The sequence below is a fragment of the Mauremys mutica genome, chromosome 26, assembly GCF_020497125.1.
Source record: "Mauremys mutica isolate MM-2020 ecotype Southern chromosome 26, ASM2049712v1, whole genome shotgun sequence".
In the NCBI taxonomy this organism is placed as follows: Eukaryota; Metazoa; Chordata; order Testudines; family Geoemydidae; genus Mauremys; species Mauremys mutica.
The window spans coordinates 16,516,122-16,539,324 of NC_059097.1; the positions used below are offsets into that span (position 1 = coordinate 16,516,122).

The following is a 23,203-nucleotide window of genomic DNA, read 5'->3' on the forward strand; positions in this document are numbered from 1 at the left end:
GTCTTTAAGGTGCCACCAGACTCCTCGCTGTTTTTGTTGATACAGATTAACACAGCTACCCCTCTGATACTAGGACTACTTGAAGTGTAAAGTTAAGCGCTTGCACAGATCTTTAGAGGATCAGGATTAATTGAAGGGCAGAGAATGTAGAATACTATGTAGATGTGGTTGAAGATCAGAGTGAAAACTTAGCTAGAAATCATAACAATTTTAGTGAGCCAATCAGAGTAGGCCAAACAGAGGCATGACTGGACTAGATGGACCAATGATCTGATGCAGTACAGCAAATCATATCACCAATTAAACAGAATAAAATGTTGACATATTCACTAGAGTTACTTTGACAGCTGCTTGAGAGAGACATTAGAATCCTTGTCCTCCGCAGAACAAAACATGCCCATGAGCACACCTTGAAATTCTGTAAATTCTTAAATGTTTCCATCTGTGTGGATTATCGTCGGTGCTGTTCATGGATCTTCAAACTGGTCTGGTTATGTCCCTCACTTAAACTCATGTACAACCCCATTGACTTGAGAGGCACAAGTTCAGCTAAGAGCAGAAATTGGCCCACTTGGTTCAAATGTATCTTAGTTTGGCACAAACAACTAAGCCAATCTCTGCTGTTAGCAAAACCTGAAAACTGATCAGTTTAGTTGTAGCCAAAATAAATGCCCATTATAGCTGATTCCTGGAGCTAAGATTAGTAGGTTACTAATGGATATAATCCCTTTTTCTACCTCCAGCTCTCTTTTCTTTGTTTTAGTCTATCAGTGTTATCATTCTTTAAAAATATCTATTCAAAAACTCACTTTTATCAGCATCTGATTTAAACACTGCAGGGTACAAACCAAGATGTAAAATAAATGGCAGCAGAGATTAAGTATTCCATGTTTTGATCATAGCATTACAATTATTCCAATTGTTAGGTGGAATTTTCATTTGGAGTTTTTAGCTTGGCTGCCTCTGACTGACAAAGAGCTGTGATTAATTCACAATTCTTCTGTGGCTCGTCTGAACATGCCACATCTCATTAGCATTTCATCATATCTGCTCAAATCCTTGTGAAAGGGAAAAGGAAACAATAGGATAGACTCTCCCTCTCAAGTAATAAAGATGGAAGTAAAAATATCACCACAGCTTCTAATCACAGTGGGCATGATTTCTTTAAATTGAAATTCTACTACAGTTTGCAACAATATGAAATTTCACTTTAATTCAGCAAACTATTTGGTAAATATGCTTTTTTATTTGGTGTCAGAAAATTTGACACATCGCTCTTGCTGCTTTTACTGATACCTCAAATGTTATCCGGAGTGAACAGTAAGACATATTGTAATACTTACTTATACAATCACAGGGAGGTATTGGAACACTACAAGCACAAACTCCAGCATACACAGTCAGGACTGAACTTTCTGCTAAAACCCTCACATCAAATACAACAGCATAACAGCAATGAGACAACAACTTAACATCAAGATAAAGGTACAGTACCATCGATTAGTGGAGGTGCTGTCTACAGTGATCATTACAGTTTTGTCCCCTCTAGTTAAATAAAAATTTTAAACAGTTACTCCTAGGAATCCATGCAGTCTGCCACCCACACAGGTTTCTGTGTTGCTCTGCCCGCTTGTGTCCCATAATCAGTCATGGAGTCATCATTTGAAGTTGGATCTAGAAAATCAGTGAGTGCAGGGTTCCCATCCTCTAGGTCAGGCCTATCTGTTGTGGACAGACAGACTGTTGAAGGCTGCAGACTGCTGAGGTTCTGAGCACATGCTTGTAATTCCTCCATCAAAACCACTTTCCCACTATGAGCCACAGGAAACTGCTGGAGTAGCACTATAAAGAGGCCAGCTCTTGCTTTTTGTATTAGCAAGGATAAGTTACTTAGTCTTTTAATTACTGTGTAAGGTCTTCTCCAAAAAGAAGTACATTTGAGATTTTTTTTTCCAGGATGCTTTTCCAGTTGCATAATCACACCTTTTCTCCTTCTTGGATGGGCATGTAATTCTCTTTTTCCCATGTTCCTGGCTTGCTTGCTTCAGGCTCATCTATTTTTCCACCTTCTGCAATACTGTCCTCAGGTCTCTGATATAAGACTCCACAATACCTCTTACTTCTGTGGGTGCATGGGTAATCCTTGCTGCCTGAACATCACGTCATAGGGAAGAATGTGTCTGGAGGGTTCAAAAATAATCTCATAGAGAGAGCAATGGATAATTGAGTGCTGGTTGGTGTTATATGCACAGGTGACAAAGGGTGTGTTTGTATTCTAGTCTCACTGGTCTTCACTGCCTAAGAAAACAACAAGGATTCCGGTGGCACCTTAAAGACTAACAGATTTATTTGGGCATAAACTTTCATGGGTAAAAAAACCCACTTCTTCAGCGTGCCTGGAGTGAAAATTACAGATACAGGCATAAATATATATTGGCACACGAAGAGAAGGGAGTTACCTTACAAATGGAGAATCAATTTTGAAGGCCAATTTAGTCAGGGTGGATGTGGTCCACTCCCAATAATTGATGAGGAGGTGTCAATACCAAGAAAGAGAAAATTGCTTTTGTAGTGAGCCAGCCACTCCCAGTCCCTGTTCAAGCCCAGATTGATGGTGTTAAGTTTGCAAATGAATTTATTTTCCCTCTCTTGGTACTGACACCTCCTCATCAATTATTGGGAGCTCAAAGTCTGTCAAGTGCTCGCAGATTCTAGTCTCATCTGAATGACCAATACATTTCTTCTCAAGCAAAAGTGCTTGTGCCATCTTGAAGCTGCTGCCACCAGGAATCACAGGGACTGACTGAAACACTGCAAGTGCCCACTCCAGCATAGACAGGCAGGACTGAATGTCCTGCTAAAACTCCCATATCAAATGCATCAACATAACAATATACAAGACAAGAACTAGGGTAAAGATATAGATGGTAGATGGTGTCTACATTGATTGTTACAATTCTCCACCAATATTTTAACAAGAGATTCACACAAACTTTTCCCCTAGGCACTTGGGAGAAAAGCTAACATTATGCTGCAGTTTGTCAAAAAAGATTATACAGGTAAAACCCAATTTCCTGAAGCCTGACTATCTGAATTCTCAATCTCTCCAAAATTTGAATCAGTCCCATATCCAAAATTCCTAATTAAACCAAAATTCACTGAAGTGCAAATTGCTAAAGTCATTATTTAATTTAAATGAAACAGTTGACTGATGTTTCCAGCAAATCTTCATTCAAAAAATTATTGTGCTCTTCCTGGATGTCTGAAAAGGTTGAAGTCATGCTCTTGAATAAGTTACTAGGTGTTATGATCCATTGCTACAGTTGTCAAATTACTTATATATATTACTACTAGAATCATTTGAAAAGAAATGTTGGGCCAACAGCATGCGTCTCCCCACACCCTTTGCAGAAGTGGTTGCTCTGGGAAGCACAGTGACACTAAGTTATGTACTGACATTTGTTATGTATTGACATTAGCTGAATGAAGCACCATAAGAGAACATGTAGGGTAAGCAATAGGACATGCAGGAAAAAGTAGAAATACATTGGCACCTCAGCTGAGTAGGGAAATGAGACATGTGTCTTCGCTAATTTTTTCCTATCCTATCCCCCTATATGTAGCTGAATTCTATAGACTTCTTGACTCTTGATCTGCCCCCGCCATTTTTTTGTGTGACTGCACTCCTGTGTGACTACATGACATTTTTTCACCTATCTTCAGCCCCTTAGTCCCAATCACCACTTACGTTAGAACGGTTCTGATCACTTCCCTGATTGCTGCAAAAACTGCTTTTTGCTGCAGTTTATTCTGGTTATTTTTCTCTTTTTATTGATTTTTTTTTTACCTTTTGAATGCCAAACCTGGATAATGCCTGTCGGAAAAGCAGACACAAAGCAAGACAGATGTGCTAAGCATATGGTTATCAAAGGAGCTGTTTACAAAACAATAATTATCATGTGAGCTCAGAATTTAGGATTCATATCCTTTTTGTTGTTTTTGCTTCATTGGTTTTGATGAGATATTTGGATATGAATTATCTAATTCAAAGTTACTGCAGCAGAGAGAAGAAACAGATTCCTAAGTATCTGCAATATTTGCAAAGTATAAACCAAAGGTACCTGAATACTCCTATTAATTCCACAGACTTTGCTATATCACTAATCATTTTCTCTCAAGTGGAAATGAATTATGAGGCCTGCAGTTATCTAGTTAGCTACTTGCCTAGTCTATGGACTTGTTTAAGCCTATATACATTATTTATTATTATTATTTATGACAGTAGCACCTAGAAGTCCCATTGAGATGATTTATACTACATGGAACAACTTCAATGAGAGATTGAGAGCCACTCACGTCAAAATAGCTGATAGTCTGTTGGTTAGGGTGCTCATCTAGCAAAGGAGAGATCTGAATTCAAGTCCTTGCCCCAGAGTGCAGATTCAGACCATGGTCTCCTGTGTCCCAGGTAAGTGCCCTAAAGGCTAAGACTTATATGAGAGGGGCATAAACAGACATACATGCATACATAGATTTGCTGTCCTGAAATTGACTTTTCCAATTTGATTACAAATTCTGAATATTTTTGGAATCACACTGAATATTTTCCCTGATTTTTCGATTTGCTGGCTGAACCAAAAAATCAATTATTAACTCAGCTCCATTGTGGAGCTTCCACCCTTTATAGCTATTCTGCTGGAATGCTGCACCATGCAGTTTAAGTGGTGCTTCGCATTGGGCCAATGGGGACAGGCTCCCCTCACCTCTGCTGCGTATGCTCCAGGTGGAAGGGACAGATGAAATGGAGGAAGCCCAGCTCTCTTTGGGCAGGCTGAGGAGGAGGAAGGACATGGGTTGCAAGCTCCTGTAGAGACACCTGAGACTCTCCAAACAGTAGGAGCTGTGGACCTGGGCTACTCTGTGGACAACCAGATGACTGCAGAGATTGACGGGGACGCCAAACTGCTGCCAGCCAGGGAGATGCCTGAAATGCACCTCGCGGTAGGAAATGACCCAGGGAATGCAGTGAACGTTGGTGCTTAAACCCTTAATGAGGAATCCCCTGGCTTCATAGGGCCCTGGGTTGGAACTCGGGGAAGCAGGGTGGGCCTGGGTTCTCCTACCACTTCCAACTAGGTGTGGCTACTATTTGTTTGCCTGCCCCAGCCAGGAGGTTCATCTGCTTACTCTGCCCCACCCAGGGGTTACAAACTGACTGTTCAGCCCTGCCCAAAGGGTCTGAACTCCCCTCGCCCCTACTCTCACCCCCAGTTGCTGCTTGCTTGCCCCAACCAGGAAGCTCAGAGGCCCTAAACTGATTGGTTGTTCAGCCTCACCTAGGGGCTATAGACTGACTGTTTGCTATACTCTGCCTGGAAGATCAGAAACCCTAATTGTTATTATCTGTTTCGGCCAGGAGTCTCAGAGGTTATGGACTGCTTGTCCTACCCCGCCTGGGGGCAAAGGGTTGATATTTGCTTGACCCCATTAGGAGTCCTGACACCACATTGTTGCAAATATTTGATCCCACAAGGAGTCCAGACAACTGTGTGAAGGGGTGTACCAATCCCACATTGGGACAACGGAGATGGCCCCGCTCAACAAACGGGCCCCTCTCCCCCCATCACACCTACTCTCTGAACCAGTAAGAGTTTCATCCATTCTGCATGGCAATCTAATATACTGTACGAAAACAGGCAGTTACACAGTGTACACGTTAGAGCTGGACAGAAAATGAGTTTTTCCCCCATGTAAAGTTTTGATGACAATTAAAAAAGGTCAGTGAGAAATGGAAAATAGAAATATTTTGTTTTGGAAATGGCACTGATGCACCTCATGCAAGCTGTAATTTGGGTGCTCTCATGATCTCATTCTCCTCTGTAGGTCAGGTTCCTTGGTTAGACTACTTTTCCCACAACACACCATGGTCTGCCCTCTTGATACGGGAACATAGTGCATCATGGGAAGATAAAGTCTGGCTAGGGAGTGCAGCACATAGAGGGGAACAGGGACATTTGGCAACCAAAATACACTCGCAGGAGGCACTGTGGTAGAATATCTGAACCATAATATTTCAGTTCTCTTCTGAAATATTTCAGTTTTCAACTGAAAACCAAAACTTTTCAGTTTTATGACATTCAAGGTTGTTTATTTTTAAATGAAAAAAAAATCAAAGTTTTCTGGTGGAAGCAGACACATTTGGGGGGAAAAACTATATGAAAAATCTAATGTTCTGTTGAAAAACAGTTTCAATTAAAAACATTAACCAGTCCTAGTACATATGTCTATCACTGTATATTAAAAGAGATCAAATACCACTGTACATTAAAACATGTACAGGGTGAAAATGCTGTAAGAGGATTCTGTAAAACAGAAAATGTGATGCTAGTATTATCTACTATGCAACAATTATATCATAAGATTTTATATTCTTTAGTCAGTTCAAGTTTTTTACTCTTGATTTATCATATTCCTTTTCTCTTCAAGCAGGAAGACATTCTGATGTTCTGCAGGAAGTCTAAATTGCTTCCAAAAAAATGACAAAATAAAACTGTAATTTTTAACTATGGTTAAATTATGCGGCTTTTTACAATAGAAACATAGTAATTTTACTAACACTAAAAACCTTAACATATTAAGCTGAAATGCAGTAATTCTCTTATACTCATATTAACAATGCTGTCAGGTTGAATGCTCTACAGTATTACTGTGACACTAAAAATAAACATAAATCTAGTTTTAAACTACCATCAAAATAGTAACTCTTACTGCAATTAGTAACATTGGTGTTCTGTTTTGAATTCCTTGCCACATATAAATAGTTATTTTATACTTTCACAGAGAGCTGCATGCATCTATCATTCCAGATAGAAAATCTTGTTTTTTTCTTTATTCAGATTACTGAACATCTCTCAGATCATATAGAAACCCCATGTTTCTTGACTGGAGCTCGAGTTGCACATCACTGAAAGAAGCTTGTATTTAAGTATATCTGGCCTATTGGTATTTTTTTCATACAACATTAAATAGAAGTATGTATGTGTCTGTCTAGCATACTTGTGTGTGTGGTCACACACAGATTAGATAGAGATAGAGATAATGGAGATATTTCAGCATAGTCAATATTATAATTCTGATATAAATTAAATGAATTAGTCTTTTTTTTAAAGTACAATTTCATATTCTTTACTAAATGTAGCAAATCTCAATGAAAAAGCAAATTATTGCTCATTATGCAAATGAAATGAATATTTTTATTGGGAGCTAGTAATTATCATAGTGATTCTATCTGGAATCGACAGTTTGACTTCAATAATATCCTTTGAGAGAGTATAAGAAACACACACAGGAATGAAGCACTAGGAGAAGATTTTCTTTCCCCTACATAAGAGCCAATATAAAGGAGTTCCTTCCAGGCTTCTATTCAAGATTTCTGGCATGTCCATATGGCAAATTCTGCCCCAAAAGGCATCATTCCAACCATATTCTTTAAGACGAAGGAGCAAAATCCGAGCAAATTAAACACTTGGGGTCAGCAATCACTATGTAGAAAAAAGCCAATCAACTAGAATACAAGTATTAAAACTAGACTAAGCTCTTTAAACTGTTCCTCCTAGTCTATTTTTTTTCTTATGTGGACCATAGGTTTTGTGTTTTGTTCTTGCTGTCTGTTTAGAGGAAAAAGGCTGGCTCACTTTGTTTCTTTTCAACCCATGTAATGCACATTAAGGTCAAATTCTCAATACTAAAGCCTTTAAAATTGAATCTCCAGGTTGTTGGTTTTTTTCATGCACAAAGCCCTACAAGTTGGTATACAAATTTAGCAGTTGGGATAAGGCCCTTTTTCATTTTTGAATCTCTGTTAACAAAAGTGATGTTTGCATATCTAGAGATGAGCACATAAGCCATTGCTTACAACATTCATAGAATTTTATCACTATAAAATACAATATCCTGATAGCATTGATCCGTTGACAAAAGAGCAAAGTGAGTGGATTTATTTTTCAATATGATGAATTTCTGCATTACAGATGTGAGAGGTATTATTTACAAAGTTTCCATTGAATGTCTGTAGCAGTTTCAGTTGTACTGCACAGTATACCATGAGCATAAGGAAGGGAAATGGTTCTGCATACATTGTCCCCTCTACTGGATGGACAATCATGAAAAAGTTTAACACCATGAAGCAAAGAAACAAATATTTGCTCCTTTTCCCAATAATGTTCAGTGAATGCCCAGGCATCACCAAGATAGATGATTTGTCTCATCATTATACATTTATAACTAGGTTCAACATCTCAATCAATAATAGAGAAAACAATTTTGTAAAAGTTTCTACTGTGATTAAAGACTTCAATAGTGCATACTAGGGTTGTCAAGCAATTAAAAAAATAATCATGCAATTAATCACGCTATTAAACAATAACAGAATACCATTTATTTAAATATTTTGGATGTTTTCTACATTTTCAAATATATTGATTTAAATTAAAACACAGAATACAAAGTGTACAGTGCTCACTTTATATTTATATTTGATTACAAATATTTGCACAGTAAAAACAAAAGAAATAGTATTTCTCAATTCACTTAATACAAGTACTGTAAAGCAATCTCTTTATCATGAAAGTTGAACTTACAAATGTAGAATTATGTACAAAAAAACCTGCATTCAAAAATAAAACAATGTAAAACTTTAGAGCCTACAAGTCCACTCAGTCCTACTTCTTGTTCAGCCAATCGCTCAGTCAAATTTGTTTACATTTGCAGGAGATAATACTGTCCGCTTCTTGTTTACATCACCTGAAAGTGAGAACAGGTGTTTTTATGGCACTGTAATAGCCGGCGTTGCAAGATATTTACATGCCAGATGTGCTAAAGATTCATATGTCCCTTGATGCTTCAACCACCATTCCTGAGGACATGTGTCCATGCTGATGATGGGTTCTGATCAATAACGATCCAAAGCAGTGCGGACCAATGCATATTCATTTTCATCATCTGAGTTAGATGCCAGCAGCAGAATGTTGATTTTCTTTTTTGGTGGTTTGGGTTCTGTAGTTTGTGCATCAGAGTGTTTTTCTTTTAAGACTTCTGAAAGCATGCTCCACACCTCATCCCTCTCAGATTTTGGAAGGCATTTCAGATTCTTAAACCTTGGGTCAAGTGCTGTAGCTTTCTTTAGAAATCTCACATTGGTACCTTCTTTGCATTTTGTCAAATTTGCAGTGAAAGTGTTCTTAAAATGAACAACATGTGCTGGATCAACATCTGAGACAGCTATAACATGAAATACATGGCAGAATGTGGGTAAAACAGAGCAGGAAACATACAATTCTCCCCCAAGGAGTTCAGTCACTAATTTAATTAATGCATTATTTTTTTTAACAAGCTTTCATCAGCATGGAAGCAAGTCCTCTGGAACGATGGCCAAAGCATGAAGAGGCATATGAATCTTTAGCGCATCTGGCATGTAAATATCTTGCAACATCAGCTACAACAGTGCCATGCGAATGTCTGTTCTCACTTTCAGGTGATATTGTAATTAAGAAATGGGCAGCATTATCTTCCATAAATGTAAACAAACTTGTTTCTCTTAGCAATTGGCTGAACAAGAAGTAGGACTGAGTGGACTTGTAGGCTCTAAAGTTTTACATTGTTTAGTTTTTGAGTGCAGTTATGTAACAAAAATAATACATTTGTAAGTTCCACTTTCATGATAAAAAAAAGATTGCACTACAGTACTTATATGAGGTGAACTGAAAAATACTATTTCTTTTATCATTTTTACAGTGCAAATATTTATAATCAAAATATAAAGTGAGCACTGTATACTTTGTATTCTCTGTTGTAACTAAAGCCTGGTCTACACTACGCGTTTAAACCGGTTTTAGGAGCGTAAAACCAATTTAACGCCACACCCGTCCACACTAAGAGGCCCTTTATATCGGTATAAAGGGCTCTTTAAACCGGTTTCTGTACTCCTCCCTAACGAGAGGAGTAGCGCTAATATCGGTATTACCATATCGGATTGGGGTTAGTGTGGCCGCAGATCGACGGTATTGGCCTCCGGGCGGTATCCCACAGTGCACCACTGACCGCTCTGGACAGCAATCTGAACTCGGATGCAGTGGCCAGGTAGACAGGAAAAGCCCCGCGAACTTTTGAATATTTCCTGTTTGCCCAGCGTGGAGCTCCGATCAGCATGGGTGGTGATGCAGTTAAAAATCAAAATAAAGAAAGAGCTCCCGCATGGACGATGCGGACGTGATCGCTGTAAGGGCAGGCAAATCTGTTCTATCAGCACTCCGTTACAGAAGACGAAATTCAAAATCATTTTTTAAATATCTCCAGACAGATGCCATAGCAGGGACTCAGCGCACTGCTGCGTGACAAGCGTAACGGAAAGCCAAAGAATCAAATGGACGCTCATGGACTGGAGGACTCAAGCTATCCCACAGTTCCTGCAGTCTCTGAAAAGCATTTGCATTCTTGGCTGAGCTCCAAATGCTTCTAGGGTCAAAAACAGTGTCCGCGGTGGGTCAGGGCATAGCTAGGCAATTTAGGCACCCCCCCACCCACCCCCAGAAGTGAAAGGGAAAACAATCCTCTCTTGACTCTTTTACATGTCATCCTATCTTTACTGAATGCTGCAGATAGACGCGATGGTGCAGCACTCAACACCAACATCCTTGCTCCCCACACGCTATGGATGGCTGATGGTACAATACGACTGGTATCCGTCCTCATCATCAGCCTATTGGCACATGGGGCAGTGCAAAAGGACTGGTAACCATGCTGACTAGCATCTGTTAGGTCGATCAAGGGCACCTGGTCCTAATTTTTCCTGGTAGATGGTACAGTATGGCTGATAACCATCGTCATCATAACAACAGGGGGCTGAGCTCCATCAGCCCCCACCCTTCATGTGTAAAGAAAAGATTCAATTGCCCCTGAACTAGCAGAGGGATGCTGGGCTCCTCTCCTACACACTCCTTACTGTCCTGTCTGGACTATCATAGCAGCTGGAGGCTGCCTTCCACTCATATCTCACTAACAAGTCACTGTGTCTTATTCCTGCATTCTTTATTACTTCATCACACAAGTGGGGGGACAATGCTACGGTAGCCCAGGAAGGCTGAGGGAAGAACGGAATCAACAGGTGGGGTTGTTGCAGGAGCACCCCCTGTGAATAGAATACAGCTCATAATTTCTGCAGGATCTGACACAGAGCAGCTGTGCTCTCTGGTTCTCTGATACAGTGGTTCTCTAGTACACTTGCCCATATTCTAGGCAGGACTGATTCTATTTTTAGATACCAAAAAGGAGGGATTGACTCAGGGAGTCATTCCCAATTTTGGCTTTTGCGCCCCTGGCTAAGAGCAGCCAGGGGCACTTATGACAGCAGCAAATGGAACAGTGCAAAAGGACTGGTAGCCACGATCATCTTATTACCAATTTATGGTATGGTAGATGGTACAATATGGCTGATAACCATCTCTGCTATCATGCAAAAGCAAAAGCATGCTGCTGTGTAGCGCTGCTGAATCGCCTCTGTGAGCAGCATCTAGTACACATACTAGACACAGTCACAAAAGGCAAAACAGGCTCCATGATTGCCATGCTATGGCATCTTCCAGGGCAATCCAGGGGAAAAAGGCATGAAATGCTTGTCTGCCGTTGCTTTCCCAGCGGAAGGAGTGACTGACGACATTTACCCAGAACCACCCCGACAATGATTTTTGCCGCATCAGGCACTGGGATCTCAACCCGGAAATTCAAAGGGGCGGGGGAGGCTGCGGGAACTATGGGATAGCTATGGAATAGCTACCCACAGTGCAATGCTCCAGAAATCGACGCTAGCCTCGGACCGTGGACGCACACCACCGATTTAATGTGTTTAGTGTGGCCGCGCACACTCGATTTTATACAATCTGTTTTGTTAAACCGGTTTATGTAAATTCGGAATAATCCCGTAGTGTAGACGTACCCTGAAACAGATATATTTGAAAATGTAGAAAAACATCAAAAATATTTAATATATTTCAATGTATATTCTATTGTTTTACAATGTGATTAATCACAATTAATGAGTTAATCACGCGAGGTAACTGCAATTAATCATCAGCCCTAGTGCATACCCTTAAATTATCCACAATCTCAAAGCAGTGAGTCACTGCTTCAATGGGTGGTGTTTGAACCCCCCCCCTTCGAGAAGGCTAGCTCCCGGCCCACCCCTTATGCCCAAGGCCCTGCCCCTATCCCTCCCCTTCTGCCTCCCCACCTGCCTGCCAGGGCCCCGAGGCCCCCCTCCATCCTACTGCCAGAAGAGCCCTGGCCAAACTGCCCCAAGCACCAGCCCACCCACCCAAGCTCTCCCAATCCCTGGGCCATTGGCCAGACTGCCCTAGCTGCACCAGCTGGCCCAAGCACTGGCCCGCCTGCCCCAGCCGCCCCAATCCTGGGCCACCAGCTACCGTGACCCCCGGCTGGCTGAGGACTGGCCCGACCCCAAGGCCACCAGCCAGCCCTAGCATTGATCCAACCCGAGCTGCCCCAGGCCTCTGGCCAGCCTGAGTGGCCGGCCAACCAAGCTCCAGGCCGCTGGCCTGAGCTGAGCTCCCACCAGCTTTGGGGGAAAAGGGGAGTGAGGGCGGGGCCACAGCCTGGGTTAGGGAAGGCTTAGCTTCCCCTGGCCTATTATACATGCTGCCCATGTCTGCTTCCATCTGTATTCTCAGATGTAACACATCAGCTAGTAATCCAGGCCCTAGAATCTGGGCCATGAGCCCCCAGGCAGGACTGAGACTGTGATCACCACCTAGCCACTCACCCAAAGATGTGGAAAAGTGGGCTAGTGAAGCTCTAGCTCACAGAGGGCCCACAAAGCTTCTGTTTGGAGGAGATGTCCCCTGAGTGGCAGGGACACATTACTTAAACCAGAAAGAGGCACAGGAAGCTGTGCCTGGCTGGCTGGCAACTGCTATGGACCCTGCCTACTTGCCTGATTCCTGCGCCCTGCCTGTTCTTGGTTCCAGAACCCTTTCTATTGCCAGTTCCTGCTTTCCTGCCTCATTCCAGGTCTCTGCTCCTATCCTAACCCTGACCCTGACTCCAGCTCTGACCTTTGGCTTGGCACCTGACTCTGACCCTGGCTCTGGTTTCAGGCACCTGACTCTAAGCATTAGGCATGATTGCTCACACCCTGGTCCCTATGGGAATACTGATTGGCTGCCTCGTCTCAGAGCTAGTACTGCTGGAGATGAAAACTCAGCATTGTGCAGGACATGGTGGGGCAGCAATTATCCTCCCCTGCTAATGGTATACAAGACATTTATATGTTAGGAGAGAGTTCAATTTTCACATGCACTGAGCCAAATTCTGCTCTTAGTACAGGTCTAGAATAACTTAACACTGACACTAATGAGCAAATGGTAGCAGAATTCACAAGTGCCATAGCTGACTAACCATATACAGTCCCAAGAGGTAAGTGTGTAGGTGTGAACATCTTACTCACATTGTGTGATCAGTTGATGGCCTGTGGTTTTCTTCCCCAGGATGCACGGTTGCTCCATTTCCAAGGCCCCACTGGAATGCATTAGTGGAATGGACTGAAACAGTTGCTGCTGCCACTTCTGTTACTGGTTGATACCATTCACATAGGTTTTCACCTTCAAAATCACAAACTTCCACAGCTTTACAAGAAAAAATTAGAATACTTAGTATATGTCTACTAACTGGGAATGATCAGACTGTCCATGTTGGGTCTAGTGAACAATTGGGTATAAAAGAATTGCAGTTTAGTTTCTTTAATGAGTATTTATACAGCATCAATAAGCATGGCTTTTCCCTATTGTCACAATACCAATTGTATTCACTATATTATTGGCTAAGGAATAAATTCTAATCTGGGGAGAAAAATCATTATTCACCTTGGTGTCTAACATCAGATCATATTATATATGAAAAGGACCCATTTCCTCTGGTGACATCATATGCGAAGATATCAGTGTAAAAGCCATTAGCTATCAGTGTGATAGCAACTTTATGAAGGGAACTCAAAAAGCAAATTAGTTTTATTTTAGCAATCCAAATCATATCTGAATGCCTTATTTGGGTAGTATTTCAGCCTCCTGTGCCTTAGCTGATCCCTTCCTGAAGATGGGACAAATGAGTATTCCAGTTGCCCTGTCCCACTCAGTGTCCCCACACACAGAAGCTAATGGTTAAGGCTCTGTGTTTGTCATGGAGGTCACAGATTATGTGACTTTCCGTGACTTCTGCAGCGGCCGGTGTGCCTCGCCTGGGGGCCACCTGAGCAGCTCAGGCAACCCATGGGCCAGTCACACCAGCTGCTGCTGGGGCAGTCTCATCCTCCCACCCCCCAACAGCAGGAGTTTGGGTGTGGGAGGGCTCAGGGCTGGGGTGCGGGACAGCACTTATCTAGGGCGGGCTCCCTGGGAGGGCTACAGGAACTCTCCTCCCTCAGCTTCTAGCTCCCTGAGCTGCCTGTGCTGGCAGGCACTGCCCCCACAGCTCCCATTCGCTGCGGTTCCCAGCCAATGGGAGCTGCAGAACCGGAGCTTGGGGCAGAGTGGAGGCAGCACATGGAGCTCAGGAGCTGGACAGGGAGCCTGCCCCAGACTCGTCACACTTCCCTCCCCGCAGCGCCTGCAGTGCCCTCCCAGCCCCAAGCCGTCCCCTCCCCAAGTTTTAGTCAGGGGTGTATAGTACACCTCTACCTTGATATAACACGACCCGATATAACACGAATTCGGATAAAACGCGGTAAAACAGTGCTCCGGGGGGTGGGGCTGCACACTCTGGTGGATCAAAGCAAGTTCGATATAATGCGGTTTCACCTATAACGCAGTATGATTTTTGGCCCCAGAGGACAGCGTTATATTGGGGTTGAGGTGTAAAAGTCATGGACAGGTCACGGGCTGTAAATTTTTGTTTATTGTCTGTGACTTTTACTAAAAATAACTGTGTCTAAAACATAGCCTTACTAATGGTCATTTCCACTACTTAGGGAACTGATCAACTGCAGTGTAACTTCCAAAATACTTTATAGAAACTCCAAATTTGCCTTCTGGTGCAGGATGAGTCCCTGTCAGGTTCCAGGACATTCAACAAATTAGCACAGTTTAGTTCAGGGGACCGCTCTGAGGATTCTACAGGGGAATGTGAAAGTTGTATTGCTAACCCATGCAGCTTGTAAAGGTTGCTGCTGCTTAGGGCTCATGTACACTTACAGCACTGCAGCTGTGCCACTGTAGCACTTATTGAAGATGCTACCTATGCTGATGAGAGAGCTTTTCTCCTCAGCATAGGTACTCCACTTCCCCAAGAGGTAGTGGCTATGTCACCAGGAGGAGCCCTCCCATCAATGCAGAGCTGTTTATCCCGGGGGCTAGGCCACTATAACTACTTCGCTCAGTGCAGACCAAGCCTTAGATCAGGGATTAGCAATCTTTGGCAAGCGGCCCATCAGGGAAATCCGCTGGCAGGCTGGGACGGTTTCTTTACCTGCAGCGTCCGCAGGTTCAGCCGATCACAGCTCCCACTGCCCGTGGTTCACCATTGCAGGCCAATGAGGGCAGCAGGAAGGGTCGCGGGCTGAGGGATGTGCTAGCCGCCCCTTCCCGCAGCCCCCATTAGCAGCAAACTGCGGCCAGTGGGAGCTGCGATCAGCCGAACCTGCGGACGCTGAAGGTAAACAAACCATCCCGGCCTGCCAGTGGATTTCCCTGATGGGCCGCGTGCCAAAAGTTGCCAATCCCTGCCTTAGATGATCTCTGTATTGGTAAGTTATAATGTGTGAGGACAACATGTTGTCCTGGGTAACCTCTTTGGAGGACTAGAGGTTGGGGAATGAAGGGGGTGGGGGCTAACAGAGCAGCTTTTTTAGTTTAAAAAGTTACAGTAAAGCTAACCACAACCAATGTCTCTGCCTAATTATCTATAAGATTAATAATGCTTTCTGACAGTGAGAAGTGGCACAGTCTAAAGTACCACACATTTTACAGTTTTACGTGTTTTATAAATATTATGCTTTAAAGTGCAATTGACAGTGAATAACACCCTCCTGTGCACAGATTGCTGCCTGCAGGACGTACTTCAGGCATATTCAGATATTGCCATTTAAGCGATGAATTGCATTCATTTCTGTGGCGACTGCAGACTTCAGATTGCATGCAGTAGATTAAGCAGTATTCTCCATAGCATTTATCCCCCTGAAGAGATGAAGGGTGACTTGGAAGACAGACAAAGTGAATTTGTGAGAAAAAACTTGTTCTACCCAGTGAGCTCTGCTTTATGCTAAAGTTTCACTTCAGTGTTTCTCCTCAGTAACTAGAGCTGGATGAATACTGCATGAAAATGTCCATCAATATTTGAATTTGTAAATCACTTCCACTTTTTCCATTTGGGTTCACTTACCATGGACACTCAGTGGCTAATGTTTTACTGAAACAAATGTTAACAGAAAGTAGATATCAAAATCACATGTGAGTGTATTTGTGGACAATATATTTTATAATCGTACATACACAAATATTTAACTTTATAAATGCTCACACATTTAATCAGGAAAGAAAAACAATACCATGTGATTTGGCTGACCAATCATAAGCATGCAATATCTTAATTTTTCAATATTCATAATCAATCTATACAGGAAAAAACTGAAGAGATTTGTGAAATTAAAATCAAATAATTTTGAAGAAACCGCTATATTCAAGGAAGTTTCATGAGTATTAAATTTTAAAAATCATTTATTATTTATTTGTACTATGGTGATCTATAACAGCTGATTGTATTCAGTGCTGAACAAACATTTAGACTAGAGTTGGCTGGAAAATGCTCTTCACTGAAATCAAAATTGTGCATGGGAATGTGTTGATTTCAACAACGTCATTTAGAAAAAGACCTAAATGAAGCATTCAATAATATCACAACATTCCATTTCAACATTTTCAGAACCAAATGTTTCCAATTTTGAAACTGCTTTTCATGACAACAATTTTATTTTGTATTATGATTTTTTGTTGAACGTGGAAATCAAAACTAAAAGTTTTGATTGAACATAATTTTTTTTTAAAAATGTAGTTTTGTGGCAATTTTTGAAATTCAATGTTTCATTCAAATTCAGAATGAAAACAAATTTAGAAATTGCAGAATTTCCCATAACCTGGAAATTCTGGTTTCCCACACCTCTAATATAGACACAGTTCCTGTCCTGAAGGGGTAGTCTAAATAGTTTCCTCTTGTGAACTAGCAGACCAGGATTATCAAGGACTATATTTTAAGACACAAATATAAAGCAACAGTTTGATTTCTATTATTAAGTATCTTGATACTAGAAATCCATCAGGAGCAACAAACAAGTTACTTCTTTGTAACTCTTCTGGCTATATCCACTCTTCCCTTAATGCCACATTATCTTAATTTCTTGCTCATCAACAATTGCCTTGCTGCTTTAAAAAGATGAGCAGTAATTACTGGTTCAGTTAATTTGAGAAACTGTATTTATTTTTTCTAAAAATGGCTATGTATAGCAACTAAACACTAAGTGATATAAGCTTTTGAGTAAGTAATTTGAGTTGAAATATAAAGTGTCAAATTCCAGTCCGCACATTGGAAGGTTGAAGATGCATAACATCTCAGATTCCCATACTACAAAGCTGAAGGTTAGTCTTTCTTTGGGGAAGCTTACATGAAGATTAATGCCAGGACATAAATACAGAATAGCAAATAAAGATATGGAATAATTAAATATTTTAATATCTCAGAATTAATGTGTTAGTACAGCATAATAATTAGTTCACTGACCACAAGAGGACTCATCAGACTTATCAGAGCAGTCAGGTCTGAAATCACATCTCTGGATCATCTGGATGCAGTGGCCCGTTTCTCTACAGACAAATTCCTTCTCTGTGCAATTGTTCATAGGGAGTGTTGTAGGAACTGAAGTTCCCGAGGGTGTTGATGAGATAGTTGGCAAATTTCCTTATGAAAAAAATAATTCAGACAATGTCTTTATTCAACAGTTCTTTGATCTCTGCACCTGAACTGTGGCATTGCTGTGAAAATCTCCTCCTATCTAACATCCTTTTGTTATCATCTCCTTGCTGTTCGGTCCATTTGAAAAAAAAAAAAGTTACTTTGACAATCACCTTCCTGTCCCACCACTCTGACTGTGTCATGCCAATTTCCTCTCCAATGGATTCCTTTCTCATCAGGTTTAAGCACCTAATTCCCACAGTCCACTTCCAGCATCTGGCAGTCAGAGGCCAGGAACACCCAGAGCATGGGGTTGTATCCCTGACCGTCTTGGATAATAGCTATTGATGGACCTGTCCTCTATGAACTTATCTAATTCTATTTTAACCCCATTATAGTTTTGGCCTTCACAAAATGCCATGGCAATGAGTTCCACAGGTTGAGTGCTTGTTACCTGAAGAAGTACTCCCTTTTGTTTTCTTTAAATCTGCTGCCTATTAATTTCGTTGGGTGACCTCTGCTTCTTGTGTTATGTGAAGGAGTAAATAATTCCTTATTAACTTTCTCCACATCTTCTCAATCACGTCCCCCATTAGTCATCTCTTTTCCAAGCTGAAACGTCCCAGTCTTTTTAATCTCTCTTCATATGGAAGCTGTTCCATGCCCTTAATCATTTTGTTGCCCTTTTCTGAACCTTTCCCAATTCCAATATATCTTTTTTGAGATGGGGCGACCACATCTTCATGCAGTATTCAAGAGATGGGCGTACCATGGATTTATATAGAGACAATATGATATTTTCTGTCTTATCTATCCCTTTCTTAATGATTCCCAACATTCTGTTAACTTTTTTGACTGCCACTCCAAATTGAGTAGATGTTTTCAGAGAACTATCCACAATGACTCCTAATTTAGATCCTATCATTTTGTATGTATAGTTTGGGTTATACTTTCCAATGTGCATTACTTTGCATTTCTCATCATTGAATTTCACCTGCCTTTTTGTTGCTGAGTCACCCAGTTTTGTGAGATCCATTTGTAATTCTTCTCAGTCTGTTTTGGACTTAACTATCTTGAATAATTTTGTATCATCTGAAAATTTTGCCACCTCACTGTTTATCCCTTTTCCCAGCTCATTTATGATCATCCCACTATTCCTTTTTTTTTTTGGCCACCTTCAGCCCCCTCTGTTTCTTCATACAAACTCACCACTGTTTGTGTTGGGGCCTTGTCCCCTGAAGCTCTATCATTTGGAACAGACTTCTTAAATCCTTCTGCCTCCCTATCTAGTTTCATTTGTCAGCTGAAGATATTTGCTCCTTTGTCTATATCTCTTAATTTCCCTCCCCCTCCAGCATTGCAGATATTTTTACATTAACTTTGTATCATTTAACTTTATACATTGTTTGTGTGAAAGATGCCATACACAATAAAGTTGTATTGTGCACTATTTAGATTTGATTTTAGAAAAGGGGAAATGATCCATGAAAAAAGCATACAGCATGCAGTACAGTCCTGCTGGACCTACTCATTTTGCCTATAAGAAGTCTGTGCATGTTAAAACTATGTTTGTCTGCATGAGAGTCTAAGATAGCAATTCTAGGAAAATCATTTTGTGCTGAAATGTCTGCTGTTCTTCTGCTTTCTTTTACTACTGTCAGTCAGCTGTCAGACCATATATTACATTTCATTTTCTTCTGCAGCTAACACCAGCCCTCTTGGAAGTTTATTCTTTGTTTGTTTGTTTGTTTTGTTTTTGTTATGAAACACGGTAGGCATGGGATTTTGTAGATGTCTTGGGACACAAGGTATGATGTTTCTGTAGACATTGTACCAAATTAGGTAGTGAAGACTTCAGGCAGACAATAGTATCATTAAAACTGTTTGTGTACTGTAGTGTGTGTTTGACTTCTTTGTTTGACATTGTCAGAATAATGTCTTCATTATATTGATTATACACATATGTATGTGCAGATCTGTGTGTGTGTGTGTGTGTGCGTGTGTGTGTGTGTGTGTGTGTGTGTGTGTGTCAGTCAAAAGATGGAATGAATTTTGCTGAGTTAAATTTTAATATATTTACACTGCTTTAGAAGTTTGGTGCTCCTTCAAGAAATCAAATTACCTTGTTGCTGGTTATGGAAAATGAGTTCCTGTGACTGACTTTTAGAGCTGCTGACATTTTTTCCCTCCACCTCTAGATACTGGAACTTCTGTCTTACAGAGCTTATTTTCTAGCCAGTGTCCCCAGGCATCTGAGCACAGTTTCTTCCCCTTACACATCTAACCTGATCTTAGACATTGAGCTGAAGTATCAAGAGGCACTTCCTTTTTCTATACAGTCAGGACTCAGGATACCAGGCATATCTAACATAAGAACGGCCATACTGGGTGTCATAAATATAAAGGGAAGGGTAACCACCTTTCTGTACTTCAGTACAGTACAGAGGCACAAAATCCTTTTCCTGTAAAGAGTTAAGAAGCTCAGGTAACCTAGCTGGCACCTGACCAAAAGGACCAATAAGGGGACAAGATACTTTCAAATCTGGGGAGGGGCAAAAGGCTTTGTTTTGTCTGTTCGTTGTCTGTCTGTTCTGTGTGCTTGCCAGAAACAGATCAAGAAGGCAAGCAATCCAACTCAATTAGAATTAATAAGTAATAATAAGGGAATGTGTTAGCTTACTTTTATTTTGGCTTGTGATTTTCCTTGTCTAGAGGGAGGTTTATCCCTGGTTTTGCCTAGAGGGGAGATCCTCTATGTTCTTGAGTCTTTTGTTATTCTGTAAAGTACTTACCATCCCGATTTTACAGAGGTAATTTTTATCTTTTCTTTAATTAAAATTCTTCTTTTAAGAACCTGATTGTTTTTTCATCGTTTTAAGATCCAAGAGTTTGGGTCTGTGTTCACCTGTAACAATTTGTGAGGATTTATTCTTAAGCCTGCCCAGGAAAAGGGGTGTAGGGGATTGGGGGGATATTTGGGGAGGGCTCCAAGTGGCCCTCCCTAAATATTTGTTTAAATCACTTGGTGGTGGCAGCGTTACCTAATCCAAGGAATAGGGGAGTTTTTAACCTAAGCTGGTAGAAATAAGCTTAGGGGGTCTTCATGTGGGTTCCCACGTCTGTATCCTAAAGTTCAGAGTGGGGAGGGAACCCTGACACTGGGTCAGACAAAAGGTCCATCTAGCCCAGGATCCTGTCTTCCAACAGTGGCCAATGCCAGGTGTTTCAGAGGGAATGAACAGAACAGGTAATAATCAAATCACATTTTCTGCTTTTCACTAATTAGTTTTCCAGATGTCGATTGCCACAATATTTCCTTTCTGTACTCGATAAGCACACTCTTGAACCTGCTTGAGGACATTTCCAGGATATTGCTAGCTAACTGTTACCAGGGGATGGTGAAAGGTTCTGGGTAGCAGGGTTGGACATATGGGAAAACTAGTTGGGATTTGATTGTTAGACAGGAGAGGCAAGATTTGAGCTTCTTTTCATTTTACAGAACAAATTCCTCCACTGACATTATTAACCAAAATGAATCAATTACAAGTCCCAGGGCTCTGGGTGCAAAGAGATTTATAGTTATTTTCTAACTTTGTTCTCACCATTGTAAAGGCTACAGTCTGTAAAGGACAAGTCATCTATTCCAATGTCTCCACAGAAACCGTCTCCCACAGTACCTTCCACCAAGATCTAGGGAAACAATAATTACAAAACCATTTGTCAGCATATACTAGACTTTCACTTTTCATTAGATATTTAATATCAATTGATAGTAAATGGCTCTTCTATGTTTCATGATTTTAAAATGAGCTTAAATTTGTTCTGGTGGAGATACTGTATTTGGTAACACTTCATGAAAGAGACTAATCATTATCAATGCTCTCTGCTGTTCACATTCATCACAGTGAACTATGACATTAATGTGGTTGGTTATACAGTCACATTTAAATCCACTGAAACATTGTGACGTAAAATGATGGCAAGATGGTATAATAAATGGCACACTATGATTAGCTCTTTTAGTAGTTACTGTAATAACATTAATCATATTTATTTTAATAGTTATGTGAAAAAGTTATATACTTTTATGAGAATCCCACTAAACTGAAAATAATTAGATACACAGATATACTCTAGCAAACTTTAAAGAGAGGTACATATTTCATTAAAATAGCAGATACTTGATACATTTACTTCTCATTATCGCCAAAACTTAGAACAGATTAGTATTTAGAATAAACAACAGGCAAGAGAATTAGCTTCTTTCCTTTTGAATGATTCAGAACTGTCAAACACTGTGATGTCACAACCAATACAGTTACGGAGACCCTGTCAGCTTCAATGTTCTTAATTTTAACTTTCCTTTAAAAAATTCCTTACTTCTTATAGAGCTCCCTTAAAATGCTCTCTCTTTTTTTAAAAAATGTACAAGGCTTCCCTGTTTCCCTGTTGGATGTTTATCAAGGTTAGAGCTTGCTGAAAAATGAGAATTTTTTTATTAAAAAAGGGAGAAAAAATTCATCTCAGTTTCCCCCCCCCCACAAGGTTTCTGGATCACCCCCATTGTAATGATCCAACACCTCCTTGAGAATCCCCAAAACATTTTAAGTTGTCTTGCAAGGTACAGCTGTCCCTCTGCCCAACTTATGGTTCAATCACACCAAAGATGACTCCTATGAGTGACTGGGTCAATTACTAAGTAATATAGCCCTTGCCACACTTACAGTCCTGGTTTCCTTACTTTATATAGGGAAAGCTAATAACCTGTGTATACCAAGAAAAACATCATAGTTAATTACTGAAATAACATGCACACAGGAATGAGTTTCCACAAAGCCCATGAAATGCTGGTTAAAAACTCAAATGCAAGTCTCAACACATGACATTGGAGCTCAATACCAAGTTCACACAAAGGAACAAAAAATAAGTTGTAACAAGATGCCACAGTACTGCTTCACAGTACTACAAAAACATAATGTTTTTGCAATAATGTCTAAAACTGCAAAAACAGAACATTTATTTCCAAAAATTAATGAACCACAACTCCAAATAAAGTCACCAAAGGCATGTGGTAATTGTGAGGAAGTGTCTTGATTAAATGTCAGTAGCATTTTGAATAAAGCATCCTGGCATCAAATGCCATCTCAGAAATATACATTTGGATATTATGCTTTAATTCTTTTTTTGTCCTATAGTTAAT

At 40.7% G+C, this 23,203-nt stretch overlaps 1 protein-coding gene across 1 annotated transcript; it reads right to left on the reverse strand.

The window, feature by feature from the left end:
• Positions 1 to 1,994: 1,994 nt before the first annotated feature.
• LOC123356609 (MAM and LDL-receptor class A domain-containing protein 1-like) lies at positions 1,995 to 22,283 on the reverse strand. Its single transcript, XM_044999970.1, has 6 exons — positions 22,185 to 22,283; positions 21,606 to 21,693; positions 17,833 to 18,009; positions 13,517 to 13,694; positions 3,848 to 3,874; positions 1,995 to 2,180 (listed from the first exon to the last, which is right to left on the reverse strand). Exons 1-6 carry the CDS (start codon positions 22,191 to 22,193, stop codon positions 2,117 to 2,119), a joined length of 543 nt encoding a protein of 180 aa, XP_044855905.1. The 5' UTR covers positions 22,194 to 22,283; the 3' UTR covers positions 1,995 to 2,116.
• Positions 22,284 to 23,203: the final 920 nt, after the last annotated feature.